General features: G+C 55.2%; 12 protein-coding genes across 12 annotated transcripts; 4 read left to right on the top strand and 8 right to left on the bottom strand.

The window, feature by feature from the left end:
• Positions 1-5: 5 nt before the first annotated feature.
• Malapachy_1059 (hypothetical protein) lies at positions 6-1484 on the top strand (the record flags this gene model as incomplete). Its single annotated transcript, XM_018135570.1, has 1 exon — positions 6-1484. One exon carries the CDS (start codon positions 6-8, stop codon positions 1482-1484), a length of 1479 nt encoding a protein of 492 aa, XP_017992524.1.
• A 44-nt stretch (positions 1485-1528) lies between these two features.
• Positions 1529-3048, bottom strand: Malapachy_1022 (saga complex subunit spt20; the record flags this gene model as incomplete). Its single annotated transcript, XM_018135534.1, has 4 exons — positions 1529-2712; positions 2743-2827; positions 2859-2891; positions 2923-3048. The coding sequence occupies 4 exons, from the start codon at positions 3046-3048 to the stop codon at positions 1529-1531; spliced, it is 1428 nt and encodes a 475-aa protein (XP_017992399.1).
• Positions 3049-3141: 93 nt separating this feature from the next.
• Malapachy_1047 (zn-finger transcription factor) lies at positions 3142-4788 on the bottom strand (the record flags this gene model as incomplete). Its single annotated transcript, XM_018135559.1, has 3 exons — positions 3142-3888; positions 3915-4479; positions 4511-4788. The coding sequence occupies 3 exons, from the start codon at positions 4786-4788 to the stop codon at positions 3142-3144; spliced, it is 1590 nt and encodes a 529-aa protein (XP_017992483.1).
• A 187-nt stretch (positions 4789-4975) lies between these two features.
• Malapachy_1025 (p-loop containing nucleoside triphosphate hydrolase protein) lies at positions 4976-6703 on the bottom strand (the record flags this gene model as incomplete). Its single annotated transcript, XM_018135537.1, has 4 exons — positions 4976-5350; positions 5376-5675; positions 5702-5745; positions 5773-6703. The coding sequence occupies 4 exons, from the start codon at positions 6701-6703 to the stop codon at positions 4976-4978; spliced, it is 1650 nt and encodes a 549-aa protein (XP_017992402.1).
• Positions 6704-6909: 206 nt separating this feature from the next.
• Positions 6910-7538, top strand: Malapachy_1038 (hypothetical protein; the record flags this gene model as incomplete). The annotated part of the gene is made up of 2 exons (XM_018135550.1): positions 6910-7078; positions 7114-7538. The coding sequence occupies 2 exons, from the start codon at positions 6910-6912 to the stop codon at positions 7536-7538; spliced, it is 594 nt and encodes a 197-aa protein (XP_017992441.1).
• Positions 7539-7841: 303 nt separating this feature from the next.
• Malapachy_1051 (Secreted Phosphoprotei) lies at positions 7842-9035 on the bottom strand (the record flags this gene model as incomplete). Its single annotated transcript, XM_018135563.1, has 3 exons — positions 7842-8662; positions 8689-8811; positions 8843-9035. The coding sequence occupies 3 exons, from the start codon at positions 9033-9035 to the stop codon at positions 7842-7844; spliced, it is 1137 nt and encodes a 378-aa protein (XP_017992517.1).
• A 79-nt stretch (positions 9036-9114) lies between these two features.
• Positions 9115-10306, top strand: Malapachy_1033 (pkinase-domain-containing protein; the record flags this gene model as incomplete). Its single annotated transcript, XM_018135545.1, has 3 exons — positions 9115-9294; positions 9325-9833; positions 9859-10306. The coding sequence occupies 3 exons, from the start codon at positions 9115-9117 to the stop codon at positions 10304-10306; spliced, it is 1137 nt and encodes a 378-aa protein (XP_017992436.1).
• A 13-nt stretch (positions 10307-10319) lies between these two features.
• Malapachy_1023 (hypothetical protein) lies at positions 10320-11218 on the bottom strand (the record flags this gene model as incomplete). Its single annotated transcript, XM_018135535.1, has 2 exons — positions 10320-11030; positions 11057-11218. 2 exons carry the CDS (start codon positions 11216-11218, stop codon positions 10320-10322), a joined length of 873 nt encoding a protein of 290 aa, XP_017992400.1.
• A 300-nt stretch (positions 11219-11518) lies between these two features.
• Positions 11519-11963, bottom strand: Malapachy_1024 (30s ribosomal protein s17; the record flags this gene model as incomplete). The annotated part of the gene is made up of 2 exons (XM_018135536.1): positions 11519-11827; positions 11859-11963. The coding sequence occupies 2 exons, from the start codon at positions 11961-11963 to the stop codon at positions 11519-11521; spliced, it is 414 nt and encodes a 137-aa protein (XP_017992401.1).
• A 104-nt stretch (positions 11964-12067) lies between these two features.
• Malapachy_1044 (hypothetical protein) lies at positions 12068-14389 on the bottom strand (the record flags this gene model as incomplete). Its single annotated transcript, XM_018135556.1, has 1 exon — positions 12068-14389. The coding sequence occupies one exon, from the start codon at positions 14387-14389 to the stop codon at positions 12068-12070; it is 2322 nt and encodes a 773-aa protein (XP_017992484.1).
• A 293-nt stretch (positions 14390-14682) lies between these two features.
• Malapachy_1045 (smr domain-containing protein) lies at positions 14683-16470 on the bottom strand (the record flags this gene model as incomplete). The annotated part of the gene is made up of 1 exon (XM_018135557.1): positions 14683-16470. One exon carries the CDS (start codon positions 16468-16470, stop codon positions 14683-14685), a length of 1788 nt encoding a protein of 595 aa, XP_017992485.1.
• Positions 16471-17674: 1204 nt separating this feature from the next.
• On the top strand, positions 17675-19450 carry Malapachy_1056 (sugar transporter; the record flags this gene model as incomplete). Its single annotated transcript, XM_018135567.1, has 1 exon — positions 17675-19450. The coding sequence occupies one exon, from the start codon at positions 17675-17677 to the stop codon at positions 19448-19450; it is 1776 nt and encodes a 591-aa protein (XP_017992523.1).
• Between the last annotated feature and the right edge of the window lie 94 nt (positions 19451-19544).

Below are 19544 nucleotides of genomic sequence, written 5' to 3'. Positions count from 1 at the left end.
ATACCATGTCGGCCCAGCCGGAGCCGGTCACAGAGGCCAACCTGGCCAAGCTAAATAGCGAGTCGCTTCTAGAAGGGAGTGGTGATCATCCACCATCGTCAGCGACAGTGGCCAGCCCTGCGCGCTCCGCGCGGTCCACCCTCTCGTTTTCGCAGCGCACGATGGAATCGGTGAACACCATGCTGATCCGATCGATGGTAGCTGTGAATGGCGAGCCTGCACGCCTGCCCACGGAGAAACGCAAGGCGCCTCTCTCCGTTGCTACAACAGCTATCAACTTCCGCGGGTTTGTGCAAAAGTCGGGGCCTGTGTTTGTGTTCCAGGACGCCGTCGAGGCTACGCTCATGTGGGATGACTGGCTCTGGACGACAATGTGGATGGCGCTCTGGGCTGTCGTGTCGCTGCACCCACGCCTCTTTATTTGCGTGCCACCGGCCATTGCACTGACCATCATGTGCAACACCTTCTTCATTCGATTCCCTATTACGCAAGAAGAACGTGACATGTCCCCGGGCGATGCCCTTCGTGCTTCGCTGCGCCAAGGGGATATTCTCAGCGAGGAGCCACGTGCCGAGCCTATTGAGCCGCGCCCTGTCGTTGAAGGCGAGCTGAAGTATTTGCTGCATATGCGCGATATCCAGAACATGATGCGTCTCATTATCGACGGCTACGATCACATTTCGCCCGTGGTCAAGTTTTTGAATTGGTCGGATGTGACACGCACGCTGCGTATTTTCCAAGCGGCCATTGTAGCGCTTGTGTCCTTGTACTTTATCGCACCATACATCCCATGGCGTTTGACCGTATTCCTAGGCGGAGAGTTAATGCTTGTGCATCATCACCCATGGCTCAAGCCCGCCTTGGAAGCGATGACGAAGCAGGCCGATCCTAAGCCGAGTACGTATAAAAAGACACAGCGGAAGCACCGATTGAAGCAGCGCGTGCTGGATATGCTGGATGAGGACCGTCTGCCTGAGAGTGTGTGGCAGCGGGGCTGGAAGGATATGGTACTGTTTGAAAACCAACGTCTGCAGCCAGGCATACGTGGCGGCGTGGAAGAGCGTCGATGGAATGCCAGTAACTTGAAAAAAGACGAACGACGACCATGGACGCGCGGTAGTGATGGCTGGTCGCCGAGCGACGAGGCGGCCACGCCTGGCCTCCACGCCGACCAGGTCCCCTTCGCGTTGGAAGAGGGCTACGAGTGGGTGGAAGGCGATACGTGGCGTATTGATTGGGGCGGTGCCTGGAGCTCTGTAGGTGTAGACGATCAGGGATACGTCTACACAGACAACTCCTGGAGTCGACCTTCGCCGTACGCGTATGGCATCGATCCCAAGGCGCCTAAGCGTCCGATTGGGGCGTACAAGGAAGAAGACGATGAGCACACGATCGACGAAGACGAGCCGGGGTGCCAGCAGCGTGCGCTGACCCGTCGCCGCCGTTGGCTCCGTCGCGCTGTGCGCATCGCTGATGCGGCATGAACGTGCTGTGTAGGTCTGATATACAGTATAGAAGAAACGATGTACTACGAAAAGAACCAGTGGTTGTTGTTCTTTTGGTCGGACGTAGGTGGGGCAAAGGGGGTAGACGAGGGCATGATGACAGGCATACCTGGTGTAGCATGGCCTTGGGTTGTAGCGCCTTTGGCTGCACCGCTGCCGGGCAGGACAAGGTTGTCCGACTTGGTATTCGCCATGGCCATGTCCGTACCAAACGGACGTCCAGGCAACGATACATGGCCTTCGAAAGGGGAAGAGGTCGATGCCGTCATATGCGACGCGCCTGCTTTGGCCGTCGGCATTTCGTCGGTGGACGACTCGTCTTTTTTACGGCGCTTGGGCTTGGATCGCGACGCATCTGTCGCAGCAGCCGTAGCAGCCTCTGTCGTTTTGATAGTGGGCGTGTCCGGCTCATCGCGGCCCTTGATCCGTTTTTTCTTCTTCGCAGCTTTCTTAGCGTCAGCAGATTTGGCAGTGTCTGCTTGCGAGGGGGACGTCATCGTTTCACTACTCCCAGTGCCTTCTTCTTTGCGATTCGAACGCCACGTACGCAGGAAATCCAAGCGCGAAAAACTCGGGACAAAAGAGCCCGTTTCAGAGGTGATATCTCGCATGCGACTAAGCTCCAATTCCGAGGACCACCCGTCCTTCATCATCAACATGATTTGCTCGCGGCGAACGTCCTGGCTCTTGGCTTGCGCAAGCTCGACGCTGTTGAGTTTATGGCCTGTCGCCTTATCACGCCGCTGCGGCTGCAACGTAGCGCTTGTTGGGTACGCAGGGGAAGGCATAGTACTGCTTTGGATCCAATTTGCCATGCGCGACACATGAGGATCAGGCGTAAGACACAGCGGCGGTGCAGTGAGATTGACAATCTGTGACTCAATACGAAGAGCATCTTCGTCGCTCCAAACGCCGCCCATCTTCGCATCCATCATACGCAAGTCGTTCCATAGACTCTCTGCGGATGGTCTCATAATGATTCGGTATATTTCCACGCCATCGGGACTGGTCTTCACATCGTCCGTCGTAAGTTGCGATCGGCTACGAAATCGCGTTTGGTAGAACCCGTATCGACCACCTTCACGTAAATAAAACAGGGAGTCGTCTGCACGAGAATCTCGGCTCCCATCTACGCTGAACCGGTTGTTGCTAGGTTCGTTCGCGGAGACCAGCTTTCGATGATCATGAATTTCCACCATGAGACAGCCTACATGTCAGCACACACAAGCACACATACCTTCGAAAAATGGCACGCCTGCTTGTTGAAAGACATCCATCAGATCAACAGGAATGACCTGATCACATATATAGTGCAGAAATTCCTGGTGTAAGCCGTACATGGGCAGTTCGTACCTTGGTACGCGACTCAAACAAGAAGTAACCATCCTGCGATGTCAGTGTGTATGCACCAACGCACCTGCTTCTCAAACCGCATGAACTGCGGATGCATATGAATAATGAAACTTGCTGGATCCTTGCGATGTCGCTTCAGGATCTGGCGTGTCGTCCGCTCATAGTTATATACGGACGCGGTTGTCGCCATGATCACTGTGGTTGATCGTGACCAAGCCACGGGTGGATGCGTTTGTCCCTCCACATGGAGGAGTAGGTCATGACAGTCTATGTATGTATGCCTCTATGATTCATCGTCACTACTCAGTGTCAAATCGATGACATTCGCTGGTGGCGGCGGTGGCGGTGTGGACAGCGTAGAAAGAGTAGGTCCAGGGCGTATAGGCGAGATGCGAGGGGTTGAGAACGATGTAGCCGACATATCGAGCGACAACATGGGCGAGTCGCCCCCTACAGGCGGCGTCGCTACTTCAGCCTTGGCCACGAACGACGGAGGGATGGTCGAAGCCATCTCCGATGGTGGCGGGGATGGTGTCAGATCAAGTAGGTCAAGCGCCTCTGTCTCGGGTGCGCTAGGCTCTGCGAGGATCGGTGAGTCCGATGTGTACTTGTCATCTGCCGAGTGCCATGACCCATCCGCTTCCACAAGAACCGCTTCCAAGTCATGAGGAACGCGCCTCAAAATGTCTTCCACGTATCCATCCATACGCAGATCTTCCGACTTGATATCCTGGCTGCATACAGGGCACTGCCACTGCGGCGACTGCTCATTCATCGAATAAAAGCTCAGTGCATCAAAGCACTGTATGTGATCGCATGTATTCGCACGACACGGCGTCACCATTCGAACGTACGTCAGGGGGCATGTAAGCCGCAGTGTGGATGCACCTGTCTCGATTTCTTCGTCCTGCGCTTTTCGCTGCATCATAGCAATGACGGACTCTTTGCTTCGGTACTGCTTCTGCTTTAGTTGCGCAGTCAATGTCTCTGCCGACGTCACTTTGCATAAAGCAATGACCATGGTATATCGCTGCGGTGAGTAGTGCATGTACATACATTCGGGGAATTCGCATAGGACAGCTCTACGCGATTGAGTTTGCCTGCGTGGACATGCAGATGACGATTGCGATTTAAATTGGGTGGTGCCACGCGACCAGCGTGCTTTTTGTTGCCTTTTAAGCTTACACCTAGCGACCGCTCATTGATGCGTGCCTCACATGTGAATGGGAACTCAATCGGCACTGCTTTTTGTGGTGGAGAGACAGAGGCCATAAAATTTTGAAAGGTCGTGCAGAAAAGACGAAGCTGGTAGGTGTGCTGGGTATCGGTAAGCTGATCGACTTGCTTTTGGGAGAGTGTGAAGGACACGCCCACCTGCCGTCGACCCGATGGTGGGGGTGCCTCTGGTATCTGTACAATAGAGGATACAAATTCGATCACGTCATAAAAGGGTGAGGGCCAGAATCGGAGCTGCTTGAGCGAGCCTTGCGAAAGGGCCTGTGCCGGTTGAGGCGTGGCTGCACTCGTAGTCGATGTGCTGGGTCGAGCGGCAACCTGTGGGCGGAAGGTTGAAGTGGACGTTGCATTCGAGGAGGGCATATGGCCGTACAATTCGGCATATCTGGACGTGAGTCAACGAGAATGGTACCTACTGCTGAGACGCACGATGAAGATGAGCCACATCTGCGAGCCACATGGTTAGACCGAGCGGCGCCATAACCACTAGCATATCCTCGAAATGCTCTGGAACAGCTGCTGCGGCTATAATTGCTTCGATCAATCGCTGGGCCAAGTCAGGCTTGTTGCCAGATAGGCGCATATGTGGACAGAAGGGAAGACGCTCATTGAAGGCCTTGATATGCTCCTTCAGATCGGCTACTTTCAAGGAGCCAATATACTCACACAATTCATGGATTGTGAGCATGCTCATTCTGATAGGATTCCTGCAGCGTGGCCGGTGTAGCCACAGACCAGCCCACCACGCTACACGCTCTCCTCGAACCGAGCGTCCGTACGCAGACGGCAGCGTAGCCGCCGTCCACTTGCACGTGACTCTCTCCGCACCGCGAGAGGGGCTTGGAATATAAGCATACATACATCAAGCTAGAGAGGAGGTATCATTTCGTAGACAAAGAGGAGGAAGGGTCCATAGGCGGCGCTAAGGCCTCTAACCGTTCCCTGCCCTCCCATGGTTGGCCATGGTTGTGTTTTTCTTCCCATTCCTTGAGCAGATCCAGGTCCACGGCACGCTCACCAATCTGAAATTGGCGGCGGCACGAGTAGGGACCCACACCTGCCGAGGAGGGAAGGGGGTATACATCGGGTTCATCGCGTGGCGACGGTGAGAGGAAGCGCGTGCCGCGCATTTCCGGGGGAAAGAATTCTTGATGAACCGGGTGTGCGTACGAAGGCTCGTAACGGTACTCGGCGCCGTAACCCAACTCCTTCATCATTTGCGTAGGCGCATTCCGAATATGGTAGGGTACAGGGTACTGTGGTTAGTGCATATACACATACATTGTAGTCCGACTCCACAGCGCGTAGCGCCTTTTTCCACGCTTTGTAGGATCGCGTGCTTTTGGGGCACTCAGCCAGCACTACAACACAGTGCGATAAGTTGATGCCACATTCTGGCAGACCCACAATCTCACAGGCCCGGTAGGTGGCGAGGGCCATCTGCAGCGCGTCTGACGAACAGCAATCTTCGGATGCACATACAATCAGGCGACGAGCGATAAAGAGGGGATCGTCTCCACTCGCGATCATGCGAGCCAGCCAGTACAAGGCAGCGTCCGGATTCGAGCCACGGATGCTTTTCTGGGAGTTAGTCAAGTTGTACATACGTGTAGGGCGCTAATGGTATCGTAGTGGGCATCACCTGCGCGATCTGCCAGTCAGAAAAGGGTCCACGTACCATACGTCAGCGATGTACGCTTAAGCGATGCTTTTAGATGCTCAATACGCTCAGCATCTGAACCTTCCTCCTCGGAGGCCAACGCTAGTTCTAGCGCGTGCAAGGCCGCGCGTGCATCGCCGTCTGCCATACGCGCAATCCATGCCAACAGGGCATCAGTGACGTACGTGTAAGTGCCTTGCTCAAAAACGCCATCCAGCCCGGCACGCACACGTTCCAAGGCCTGTCGAAGAATACGCAGACAGTCACGCTCTTTCAACTTTGCCAGGACAACGACACGAAGTCGCGATAATAGAGCGCCTTGCAGACGAAAAGATGGATTCTCTGTGGTAGCTGCAAGCAGAGTAATATGCCCACGCTCGAGCGCTGGAAGGAAAATGTCTTGTTGTGCACGATTGAAGCGCTGAATTTCGTCGATGAACAGCACGGTGCGCTGACCAGAGAGTTGCTGGCGTCGTATGGCCTCATCAATTGCGCGCTTCACGTCTGTGACGGTAGCAGTAGTCGCTGACATTTCGACAAATCGGTAGGTATGCGCATGGTTCGCTTCTCGTGTAACGAGTCGAGCCAGCGTCGTTTTCCCGGTGCCTGGCGGGCCCCAAAGGACCATGGAGGGCACGAACCCTTTGCGCAGGAGCGAAAGCAGAGCTCCATGCACGACGGTATCCTGCCCGATATATTCGCTAAGCTTTTGTGGGCGCATACGTTCTGCAAACGGCTGTGATGCATCCGTTCGCCGCACCTTGGGCTCGGAGGACGTGGTCGACTCGTGTTGCAAAGGTCGCTTCTTCTTCTCTGGCGAGGGCGTATGCGCGAGACATCGATCCAGATGCTCGTTTAATACCGCATAGGTGAGTTTCTTATCGCAGTTCGGGCATGCCACTCGTTCGTGGTCCGCGGGCGTCGTAGTGCTATCGCCTGTGTCGGTCATGCGGGGAAGAAAGCCAGCGAACGTGACGCGTCCTGGCCTCCACACTGAATGCAGCGCAGCGCAGCGCAACGCGGCGCGGCGCGGCGCAGGGACTCCTGGCTAGCCCACCCCGTCGTCGTCCCTCACGTGATTATCGGCCCGAGTCTGGCCGCCACGCCAGGAGCGAGAGCAGCGAGCGCGATCGACTTCAGCCGCTACCAGCCAGTATGAGCAGTGAGAAGCCGCACGGCCATCTCGCGAGCGAGGATGTGCTCAACAAAAAGGTGTGTACGCTGTGTGACTTACCTCAGATGGACCTGTGCCTAAGCAACACGATTGTCAAGACGGGTATCGGTTTCAGTGCGGGTGTGGTACTTTCCGTTTTGTTCCTTCGCCGTACGTATAACACCGATGTGAGATCTGACTAGCAGGGCGGTCGTGGCCAGTATGGCTCGGTACCGGTTTTGGTCTGGGCGCCGGCTACACGGACTGTGAGCGTTCATTCAACCCCGTGTCGGTGCCGGGTGTGCGTATCCTGCCGCTCTCGCAGACGACGGCGCACCCGCAGCCGCCGTCGTCGCGCTTCACGCAGCTGCAGGACCGTGTGGGTGATCTGTTTGGCGAGGCGAAGGAGCAGGCGCAGCACGCCGTGGACAACACGTCGGATATCCGCGCTGCTGCGCACGAGCGCTTCACGGAGCTGAGCAAGAGCGGTAAGGAGACGGTCGAGAAGCATGTGTCGAACTTGCACGAGAAGACGCAGAACATTGCGGACAAGATTGTCGAGACCGGCAAGGGTCTGGTCGAGGAGATCCCAACGCCTGCGGCTGCTGACAAGAAGGTGCGCGTGGTCTAAACGCGGCCGGCAGGCTCTGTAGGCGTGCCGCCGTAGGATATACACAAGTGCTGGCGATTCTAACTATGCAGTGGATGGTACGCTCTGTCGTCGAGCCCACCACTACCGAGCCGTGCATGGCATGCAAAGTGACAGGGGCGGCATCGCTGACATGCGTCGGTATCGCGCTGTTGCATGAAGCACGGCGCCTCGGCTTTGGCCGCGGACCGCAGCCAAAGTGGGCCATCTTTCTCACTTGTGCGGGGGTATCGAGCTTCGGCGGGGCCGTGGCGCGCTTGATTTGGTAGGGTAGATAAGGTAGCGTCACGTCTGATCTGCGACACGCTGCAACGCCACGCGGACGTGCTGAATCCGCTCGGCGAGGGCGCTCAGATGCGACGTATGCGCTTCGCGCAGGACGTCCAGCTCCGCGCCACGAATGGCCGACCAGTCGGCATGGCGCTTGCAACGTCGCTTGGCGAGGAGACATACCATATCGAGGTGACTCTCCACAGTCTCGTCCGCTACGAGAGCCCGGCCTTCTGGCGAAGCGACCCAGGCGGCGAAGGGCTCATCGTCCCAGCACAGCCGTGCATCGAAACCGCAGCAAGGCCCTGAGCCGTCGCTCGGCGGGGGAAGCGACGACTGCTGATCTTCCAGCACTTGCAAAAGCTTGCTGCGCACGCCCAGCAAATCCAACGTAGCATGCACGGAGGCCTGCTGAGCCTCCAGCGCCGCCAGTTCCGAGGTGAGACGCGCAGCTTCGTACGTAGCTGTGGCCAGTACGGTGGCATGATCGCGTACGTAGGCGCCGACACTTTGCCCTGGCGGGATCACGAGGGTCTGTGGATGCAGCGATGCACGTAGATGCTCAATCCACGCCGCATCCAGCGTGCGCGGAGCGTCTGTAAGCACGCTAGGATCGGACCAGATCGTCACGCCACAAGGCGCGGGTGGGGATATCGTCGGCATCGCGAATCGCGCTCGTCCTTCTGGCGTACGACCTTCCTTGCGCTGCTGCAATCGCGCGAGAATGGCTGCGCGGCCACACGAGTCCGAGCAGAACTTGGAGAGAGGCAGGCGGGCTGGCTGCGTACACCCGACACGTTGGCATGGCGCCTTGTACGACGTGCGTTCGTCGGTGTCTGGCGTGAGAGGCCTTGGTACGTACGTGGCTCGCAGATGGGGCAAATAAACACGTCAATACGATCGACGTCGTCTTCGCGGATATGAACGCATGCTGCATGGTACCATTCGTCGCATCGATCGCATGCAATCATCACGCGTTCATCCTCTGCGATGCGTAAGCGGGTTTGTCCACGTACCAAATTGCTCACGACACAAGCAGTACAACTGGACGTCAGACTCGGGCGCCGGCGAGGCGGTAGTAGGTGTCGTCGTCGTCGTCGGCGGCGCCGCAGCTCGGCCAGCGCGCTTCACATCGCGATCAAGCGGCGTGCTTTCGCGTGTGCCGTCTTTGCGCTTGGGCGCGTCGCGTAGACGCACCTCGTCGTCCATCGACGCGTATCGACACGCTGCCTCCCAACCTCCACCGCCGAGAATGACCGACCTGCCGCAGGTGGTGAGCCGTGCAGCGATGTACGCCCAGGACGGCCTGTGGGCCTTACTAGCGTGCTTGCCCTGTGGGCATGGCAGCTCGCATGTTCATATCAACGGCGTGGACTACGAGATCTGCAAGTTGTTGGGCGAAGGCGGGTTTAGTATGGTCTACCTGGCGCGCGACACACAGACCGGCGCCATGTATGCGTTGAAAAAGGTACGTACGTCCTCAAGACGCTTAGACTAGATTCGGTGCCAAAACGGCGCAGAATCGCTGCGCGAGGCGCTGGCAGAGATAGAGGCGATGCGGCGGTTCCGTGGGCCGCATGTCTTACGGCTGGTAGATTCAGCGGTGTTGGCCGATCAGGCGGCTGCGTCGACGCTCCTAGGCAATGTACCGAGCCACGACGAGGAAAGTTGGCGGACGAACAAAGTCGTGTACCTGGTGCTGCCCTACTTTCGGAACGGGAATTTGCAGGACGCGATCCATGCGCATATCGTGCATGGCACACACTTTGACGAGACGCGCATGCTGCGTCTCTTCTTAGGCGCATGTGAAGCGGTGCAGACCATGCACGAGTACCGTCTGCCAGCGAGCCACATAGAGGCGGCCGAGCCAGAGACGAAGGAGGATACGTTGCTGTTTGATGCCGACGCCAGTGACACCTATCCCCCCACGGAGCCGATGACATCGAGGCCCTCTACGACGAGAGACGGTGAGCGTGTGCCGTATGCGCATCGCGATATCAAGCCTGCGTACGTACTAGCGTACTGACCACAGCAACATCATGATCGCCGATGACGGGAGCACGGCGGTGCTCATGGACTTTGGTAGCACTATTCGTGCCCGCGTGAGTATTGCGAACCGACGCGCGGCCGTCGCGCACCAGGATCTGGCGGCTGAGCGCTCCAGTATGCCGTACCGTGCGCCTGAACTGTTTGACGTGAAGAACGATACCACGATCGACGAGCAGGTGGATATTTGGTCGCTGGGGTGTACGCTCTATGCGATGGCGTACCTGCACTCGCCGTTCGAGACGCCGTCTACGACGGAGCAAGGCGGCTCGCTGGCCCTGGCCATCGCGAATGGCGCGTACAAATTCCCCGCCGACGATCCGTACTCGGACGCGGTACGTTCGATCATTCGGCGATGCTTGGCTCGCGAGCCGGCGGAGCGGCCCACCATTCACACACTCATAGAGGAAGTTCGATCCGCGTTGCGTCTATAGCACTGTATATTCTTTAGGCTGTGGCCTTCCACTGCATCCGCGTGCTGGCCACCGCCGCAATGGTGCCAAACACACCGACCCAGCCATCGGTGATGAGACCACCTTCGACGGACCAGTGCATCGTCAGCGGGAGGTAGCCCACATTCACCCAGAACTGGGACAGAAGCATGTCTTTGCGCTGGCGCAGCTCCGACCACATGCGGCGCGTCGTCTGTTGCTCTTCCGAAAGCGCCTTTTCCGAGTCGTGCGGGCTTGGATGACCCCGCGACTTTTCCAGGGCCTTGGCATTGGTACGCAGCAACCGGTTGTCTTCCACTACATGCCAAAAGTCCAGAAGCACGTACGCAGCCCATAGACGACAGCCGTTCAGCCACAAGAAGTTCTGCGAGGCTGGGGAGATCGGCAGAATCTTGTGCATCGCCAAGTACGCCGCCGCCTCCATGGGTGCGTAGACGACCATGGAGAGCGCCTGCAGACGCTCAATCAGGCGCAGGTTGCGTGAGGGCGGCGGGTGGTGCGCCAAGCTCAGCATCCACTTGAGCATAGGCAGGAGACCCCAGATACGGAAGAGGATACGCGCATCGGCCGTGAGAGCATTCAGCGCACGCACACGAGGGATCAGGTGCGCTACCGAGAAGCCCTTGCCGCGACGCTGGCGCAGTGCATGCAGAGCCATCAGAAGCGCCACTACCACGTTGGAACCGTACTGGATCAACATGAAGAACTACACGTAAGAACAGGACCACGTACCTTGTCAGACCCTGTCCAGGAGCCCAAGAAACGCACAAGATGATCCAGGCTCTTGGACTCTGGCACAGCCTTGAGCTTGGAAAAGAGCATCTCTGTAGGGCAGCTGGACGACGACGAGGGCGTCGTCGCAACCTGCTTGGAACTGGCGTCACTTTGGCTCATGTCGTAGGCGCTCGCCAAACCAAAGAAAAAAGCGGGGGTGGGGGCCCCTCTCGCTGTCCCCTACGCTGCTCCTCCACACCCGCCGAGCCTACGGCCCGCCCGCGGAGAGGCCTGGCTTCCTCCACCGGGCAAAAAAACGCCTAGCGTTGCCGGTGATGACACAGGCTCGAAGAGATGCATGCCCATGCCCATGCAAAGGGCACACAAGGCTGGTATCTATAGAACCTACATATCCAACGTACATAGGGCCAACGGGCCAAGCAAAAACTGCGGCCTAGAAGTACTTTTGTTTATGAATCATCACGCGCTGCGTTCACGCGAACGATTCGGCATACGCTTGCGCGACTCCGCCTGCACAAGCTGCTCGATCCGGATCCATTCGCGCTGCTCGGCAGACATCGATGCGTCGGCCCTTTCATGGCGCAGACGCTCAGCTTCCGGCGAGGTGGCCGAGGCATTGCTCGCATTGGTATCGAAGCCAAGACTCTCCAGCAAAACAAAGCGCTTGCGTGCCGAGAGCGGGCGGCATGCTTGCGCGCGAATGCGCTCGCCAATGCTCAGCTTGTTCTCAGGGTCATGCACCAAGTACTTGTTGTGTCGCACGTAGGTCTCACTGTCAGCTCACGTCCATGTAGCTTACCTTCAAAAGCTTGGGATGTGTCTTCACTTTGGCCACGGTCATAGTGACCGTCTTGGCCATCACGCCAGCCTTGGTCACGATGCCTGTCAGCACGGTCGCGCCCATCGTGCAAACGAAGAAAGAAGCGATGGTATCTCAGTACAACATATAGGATATATGGAAATGTGGAATTATGTACTCAGCCCAGGAATGGGTGGGGGCCGCCAAGCTCAGTACCTGTGCGACGTCGCGGGATAGGCAGCCAAGGGCATTGACGCGTCGGCTACCCCGGGTGCATGGCGCACCGGCCGCATCGTAGGCGGGGTGGGCTGAGGTGGAGACGCGGTCGGGAGAGTGCTCTGGCCAGTCTCCGCAGTAGAAGGACGAGCCGTGGTAGGGACACTGGGCAATGGTCCACGACGCGAGCGTGGCATGGTAGGCGTGGCCGGCTCGGATACAGGTGTATCAGGTGGGGTGTACATTGAGGCGGGCCACGATCCATGATCAGTCACCCACCCTTGCGATGTGGTAGGTGTGTACATTCCCATCATGGAGGCAGAGGCCGGCCACGACAGGGAGCGAACGAGCGAGCCTGTATGCGTCGCCACGGGGCCTGTGCCTGGCTTGGTCCGTATACTCGCTTCGTCGTACTCACTAGGTCCATTCCGACTGCCATTCACAGGCGGCAACGACGCAGGTCGTGCCTGTGCGGAATTGATCACAGAGAGGTACCAAAACATGAGATTGGAAATAATCACTTGCTGGTACAGAGGGCGCCGTGGATTCGTCAGTTTGAAATGAGACAAGCGGTAAAGCGCACGCTCCGTTTGTACAGGGTACCGATCGTACATAGAGTAGTCCACAGGCACGGGCGTCGAGGAGGACGCGCCGAAAAATTGGCGCGCTCTATTTCGATACGAGTCATGAAGGCCTTTTCGTTTGCTGAAAATGTTGGTGAGGAACGTATCCTTTTCACGCCGGGGCGACGAACTGCCTTCATCGGTCGCCCGTTCTTTTTTCTTGTGTCGCGTCTCATCGTCGTCTTTCGCTAAGCCAAACCAAGACAGCCCAAACCCTTTTCGATCTCGTCCCACAGCCGGACGAGAAGGCTCGTCGGATTTGCGTGTCGGGGTATACGCTTCGTACGTCGCTGTTGCTGGCTCAGACTCGGTGGACGCTCGGGATGTCGGGGTATCTGTCATCGAGAACGATGGAGTCGTAGGAGGCCGGGGGCCATGCGACGTATGTGCCGGTGGGGGGGGTGTGGCAGGCGATGGCCCCGGATACGAAACCGGCGTAGGTGTAGGGGGCGACCATCCCACAGTCGCATGCGGCGTGCCTGGCCGCAATGGCGGCGTCGGCAAGGGCCGAGGGCCTTCCGCATGCTCCGGCCGTTTGGTCGCAGAGCGCACGTCCGGCAACGGACGTCGAGGTCGAATGTGCTCATTGGACGTCCGCGGAGGCGTAGTGGCTTCGGCAGGCAACTCAGGCAAATCGCCTTTCTGAGGCAGGATGGTTCGCAAATCAGCCGGAGTAAGTTTGCGCTCTTCTGGAGTCACAGGGCGGGGCAATGGCACCGATCGATGCGACGTACGGCGGCTCACAGTGGAAGAATCAGAAGGACCGCGTGAGAGAGACACGTGCGATGGTGTCGGTGATGGTGTCGACCTCGCTGGCGGGGCTGGACGAGGGCCTGAGTCGTGGGGTACGGGCGCCATGTACCGATGGGGCGACTCAGACGAGGCAGCATACTCGGGCGGAAGCACAGGCGCAGGTTTGCGGTGCGATCGACCGTCACGCAATGACCGCTGCGGCGAGACGTTCGCCGGCGCAGAGACAGGGCCGCGTGCACTGGATGTTACAGGGTCCCCTCTCGTAGGCTCAGGCGCCAAAGGACTACTGCGTGGCGGCTCTTGCTCGGCCGCTGAGGCCGTAGAATCGTCCCAATCTTCCACACGGAACTGCCGACGCAACGAACTCGCACGCCGCGTTCGAGCCGTAGAGCGAGCCAGGTAGCGAGACGACATGTCCGGCGACGTTGGCGGAGCATTCATGCCCAAATCGCTTGGATATTTCTGGCTCATATTCTTCTCTGCCTGCTCGCGCAGAAACGAGCGGAAGTTGCTGGGATTCACTTCCGGATGAAGAGAAGCGGGGACCCAAAGCTGCTCCGGCGACTCGTCCTCCGACGCTGGGGGCGGTGGTAGGGGCGGGGATGAGCCGACAGGTCCTCTTTTTATTCGGCCTTGCCGTCGTGCAAGGTACTTATCGCGTTGAATCGAGCCAAAGATGGGGGAGCATTCGTTCAAAATATGTTCATCGAAATCGTTATGATCGGGGGGCGTCGTAGGAGGCGAATTGCTCGCAGAACTTAGCACAGGAGAGGGAGGGCTAAAAAGACCCGAAGGTTCCGTATACACATCGGCTGGCTTGTGCAGATCCGGCAAGTCAGGATCCAGCACTGCCAAGTGGCTGGCAGATAGGCGACGGTGCGTTCGAAGGGCTTGCACCTCGCGCTGGAGATCCAGCTCAGTAATATCGGAACTGTCCATAAATATGTTCCTATACCTAGAAAGAAACAATGATTAGGCCAAGTTCATAGAGTCAAAAGAACAAGAGATACGGGCACCGTACTCTCCCTGGCAGTGAGGCTCGTCGACCAACGTGTTGCGGCTGCCAAAAACCCAGGGCGACCACCGAGTCTGCCTGCACCCCGATGAGGTACGTCTGCTTAGGCCCACCCGATTTGTAAACAATCCACCTATCGTATGTTGATTATCTATGCAATCTCCACACTCCGATGCTGTACGGCAACGAGCTACACTGCCGAGCGCAAGTGGACGGTCTAGGTTCGCGCAGCACGCGACTTGACGTACAAAACACCCGCATCCGTCGTACTGTCCACAGTAAGCCCTCGCTGTGTGAGAAAGCGGACAATGGCAGGACGAATGACCGACATATTGTGCCGGCTATGCACGCCACGACCTGTCACAATCTCCATACGAGGACGCACACCATTCTCGCCTAGCGGCGTGGATTGCCAGCGTGCCACGCACTGTGCCACCACATTCAAAGCTTCGTGAACAGTAAGACCATGTAAATCAATATGCTCAGCGCCGGACTGATGATACGCTGAGCTACTCGATACGCGACGCTGCTCGACCAATGCCGAGGCTGCACGGAGCTGCCATCGGCGTGCCACCTGATCATGTTTTCGCGCTTCTTCCGCATATACCATAGCAGCCCCACCAAGCTTGCTGCCCTTCGAAAGTCGCGCGTTGCGCGACGCTTGCTGAAGCGCTGCATCACGACGAGCACGAGCTTCAGCGGCAAACGCTAAGCATTCGTCCCGTGAGTACGCATGATCTGTATCTGCCTCTGATGCTGTGGTGGGGAGAGTAACATGACCCGCCGACGCTGGCAAAATTGTTAGTGCCTGCCCTGTAGACATCGCCGCGGCGGCAGGGACATTAGGCGCAGCAGCAGGCTGCGAAGCACGACCGGCATAGCTAGTGGCATCACTACTAAGCCAGCGTGGAGCAGCACCAGATACCACTTTATGTTGTGACATCGTAGATGTTTGCACCTCTGCACTTGAAGGCTCAAGGTTCAAAGTACCTGATGGATCAAGAATATCCGGACGATGACCAAGACCGTCGGCAGCCTCTGTAACGATCGTTTCCAGATGCAACAGGTCCAGTACAGCGTCTTGATCTCCTTTCGTTGCTTTTAAAAGTCGCTGAATATGCCTCTCACTCTTGCCCGTAATAGACGCTAGATTGGTGCACATGGTAGGAAAGTCTGGCGAGTGGGTAAGCTGCAAAGCCTCGGAGCTGTTCGCAGCCAATTCAATGACGCGCCCCATCGTAACATGAAGATTAAAGGAACATTGATTAAACACACTCTGAATGCGAGATGTAGGTAGATGCAGCAAGACGGCTAGTTGAGATAAAGACGACGATGCCAATAACCACTGCTGATCAGCCACGGGAAGGGAAGCAGCGTCCGCTGCCTCACGCTCTGCATTTTGCAATTGCCGAGCGAATTCCTCATCATTGAGACCAGTTGAATCCACATGGCGAATGTCTTTAGGACGTTCAATGGGCTGTCGTGCCATACGTGTTTCATAGTAGATATGGTGCGGGCTGCGTTGGTCCGTTAGACTTACTGTCACAGGTCCATTTTTTTTATTTTTATGTTTTCTTGGTTTCTTTTTCTTGTCTGAAATACCATGAGAGAGAGCTTGCAGGTCTAAGCCACCTGTGGATCGCGCCGTAGAGAAGGCTGTAGGATCCGAAGAAAGGATATCGTCTACTAAAATCTCATCAAGTGTAGCATCGATATCGTCATTACAGGAAACCAGTTTTTCTCGAAGATAGGACTCCTCCTTGTCCGGGAACGTTTGATGCAAAAATAAAAGTTTGGATGTGGTCTCAGTAGATGATGTCGCAGTCATATCAACTGTGTCCACGGGATCGGCCTCGACAAAATCGGAAGGAACGGCACCAGCCAACTCATTTAATATATTTTTCGCATCTTCAAGAGATCTTCCCTCTTCATTGGCAATACAAAGAACAAGACTAGGGTCTAGTCGACCAGAATACTGCTCAATAAGCTCATCAAGATTGGTCATCCCGGCGGAACCAACCTTCTTGGGCTGCCCGTCAAGAAAGTCATTGATGTCTCCACCTTCTCCACACAAGAACAACAACACTTTTGAAGTCAACAATAAACAAGCACATTAGCTTGCATAGAACACCCAACAAGTGCCTGCAAGATACCGAGCCATGAATCATAACCCATTGAGAAAATCTACAATACATATACCTAGCCTGGCAGAGACTTTAGCGTATTTACATCCAACAAGCATTGTAAGCCTCCCCGCCAGGCATGTATATGGAACGAGGTATTTTTTCTCTGTGATCCTCCCAAGACCAAGTTTACGGTACCTGGGTGACACTGAGAATGACACATCGCACGACATTCCAAAGGCTGAAATGGTAGAACTACGACAAGCGGAAAAGGCACAAACCTCTAAGCCATACCCAACATACCTTGACGACCTTTATCCGTACCACTTTAATGCATTTAATGAATGCCACCAAACTAACAATACCCATGAAGACGCAAACGATGTAACATATTATATCACCCCTATTTCTTATTCTCCTATCGCTATCGATGAAGCAAGACTATATGCAGCTAAAAGAAAAGGTAAAGCAACACCATATCATCTTCCGAGAGTGAGGATGACATAAAGATACTCGTTTAGTATCTCATATTGTTTAAATATATACATTTCCAAATTCACAATGTCTTAAGGCAAGATGGCCGAGTGGTCTAAGGCGCTGTGTTCAGGCTCACTTTAGTGATACCTTAACAAAAAAATCGCAGTCTCCCTGAGGCGTGGGTTCGAATCCCACTCTTGTCACATCTTTTTCCTTTTTTATTCTATTATGTATTGATTATATATACAAAACTTTCAAAGAATTTAAACCAATTGTAGGCAAGATGGCCGAGTGGTCTAAGGCGCTGTGTTCAGGCTCGCTTTGAGCGATAACCTTGACAAAAAAATCGCAGTCTCCCTGAGGCGTGGGTTCGAATCCCACTCTTGTCACATCCCTTTTTGGTACCCTTTGATTGTAAGTGAATTCGCGAGCTGGAGCATCGGCATAATGTAATTGGGTATACCCTATACATACGCATTCCTTAAAAAGAAATCCCCTTTGCGCAAAAGTCAGGGTTCTTGTTTGCAGTGAAGGATTTTTATTTACCCCACTTTCGCGCCTTCTTACGATTTCACACCTAAACCCTTCTTTTTTACTTTGTCGAGCGACATGGCGTTTTTTAGGTCGCTACGAAGTGCGAAAGACACAAAGAAATTGGATACAAAAGATGCAGCCAGGCAAGATGTTAATGTTGAGGTGAAGCATGTGGAAGCTGATAACGCCATGGTTGAGAACCCTAACATAGACTTTGATCTCCTAGATGAAGAGGTATTTTTGGCTTCGCATGTCGAATCCTCGGCTGTGGACAATATTTATGCACGCAAAGTCTACATCATGAACCGCATTATGAACGAGTATATTGGTATGACCTGGTGGCAGTACGGTCTGCTCTTGGTCGCTGGTGTCGGCTGGTTCCTGGACAATGCTTGGCTTCAGTTGGTCGCTGTAATTCTTAGCCCAGCGCAGAAAGAATTTTTTGCCTTTGAGACCGATCCGGTAACACAACACAACCCAGCTTTCATGACCTTGTCGCTCTATGCGGGTTTAATTGTAGGCGCTGCTTTCTGGGGTTACGCCGCTGATATTGTGGGACGTCGTTTCTCATTCAACGCAACGCTGTTGATCGCTGGTGTTTTTGGTGCAGCAGCTGGCGGTGCACAGAGCTTTACAGCTTTGGGCGGTCTGCTCGCAGCATGTGGTTTTGGAATTGGTGGTAGTCTTCCAGTGGATGGAATGCTCTTTCTCGAATTCCTACCAGGTGTGCGCCAACAAATGCTCACCTTGTTGTCCGTTTTCTGGCCATTGGGTCAACTTGCCACTTCTTTGATTGGATGGGGATTGATTCCAAAGTTCAGCTGCCATGTCAGTGACCCTGCAAAGAATTGCACAGATACAAACAGTATGGGCTTCCTTACACACAATGTGGGATGGCGCTACGTACTCTTTGTTACAGGTTCTTATACGCTTTTCTGCTTTTTCATTCGATTTGTGGTGTTCCGTATCCCTGAGAGCCCCAAGTTCCTTCTCTCGAAAGGACGCGATGGTGATGCCGTTCGAGCTATGCATCAGTTTGCCAAGATGTGCGGTAAGCCTTTGCCGGAGGGTATGTTAACCATCGCCAAACTTCGTGCTGCAGCGGGCCAGCAAGTCGATATGGACTTTGAAGAGGACTCATATGTGCCACCACGCACGATAAAGGAGAAGATTCTTGTCAAGATGAACAATTTCAAGCAGAACTTCAAGAGTAGCGGAAGTGATACGTCACTCACCCACCTCAAGCCTCTTTTCCATACATTTGCTATGGGATACACAACAGCTATCATTTGGCTTCTCTGGGCTCTTATTGGTTTGGCTTACCCTCTTTTTAATGCATTCATTGTGCTGTATTTGGGCGGCGGAGGTACTTTATCTGAAGACAAAGTCTACCGTAACTACGTTATTGTATCAGTGTGTGGTATCCCTGGCAGTCTCTTGGCAACCTGGATGGTGGACCTGCCGCGTAGTGGTCGTCGTGGTGCAATGGCTATTGGCACCCTCCTCACCGGTATTTTCCTGTTTGGTTTTACGGGTGTGGATGGAGAAAACACCGATGGCCAGCTTGCCTTCAGCTGTGTCACGTCATTCACTCAAAACATCATGTATGGCGTCCTTTATTGCTACACGCCAGAGACGTTCCCCGCTCCATTGCGTGGAGCTGCTGACGGTGTGGCTTCCAGTCTTAACCGCATTTTTGGTCTCTTTGCATCCATCATTAAAATTTATGCGCCTAGTCACACGCAGACTCAAAGAGCTATTCCCATTTATGTGGGAGCGGCCCTATTCATTCTTTCCGGTCTTCTCATGCTTACGTTGCGCGTCGAGACGGCCGCACGAACGTCCTTGTAACGTGCTGACACTTGCAAACAAATTAGGATTTGCACTAATGCTTGTTTTTTCTTCATTTTTTCATTAGCAGACATTTATCCAAAAAATGAATTTA

The sequence above is a fragment of the Malassezia pachydermatis genome (assembly GCF_001278385.1).
Source record: "Malassezia pachydermatis strain CBS 1879 chromosome Unknown scaffold3, whole genome shotgun sequence".
In the NCBI taxonomy this organism is placed as follows: Eukaryota; Fungi; Basidiomycota; class Malasseziomycetes; order Malasseziales; family Malasseziaceae; genus Malassezia; species Malassezia pachydermatis.
The sequence above is the reverse complement of the archived record's forward strand: the minus strand, read 5'-3'. Positions and strand labels throughout refer to the sequence as shown.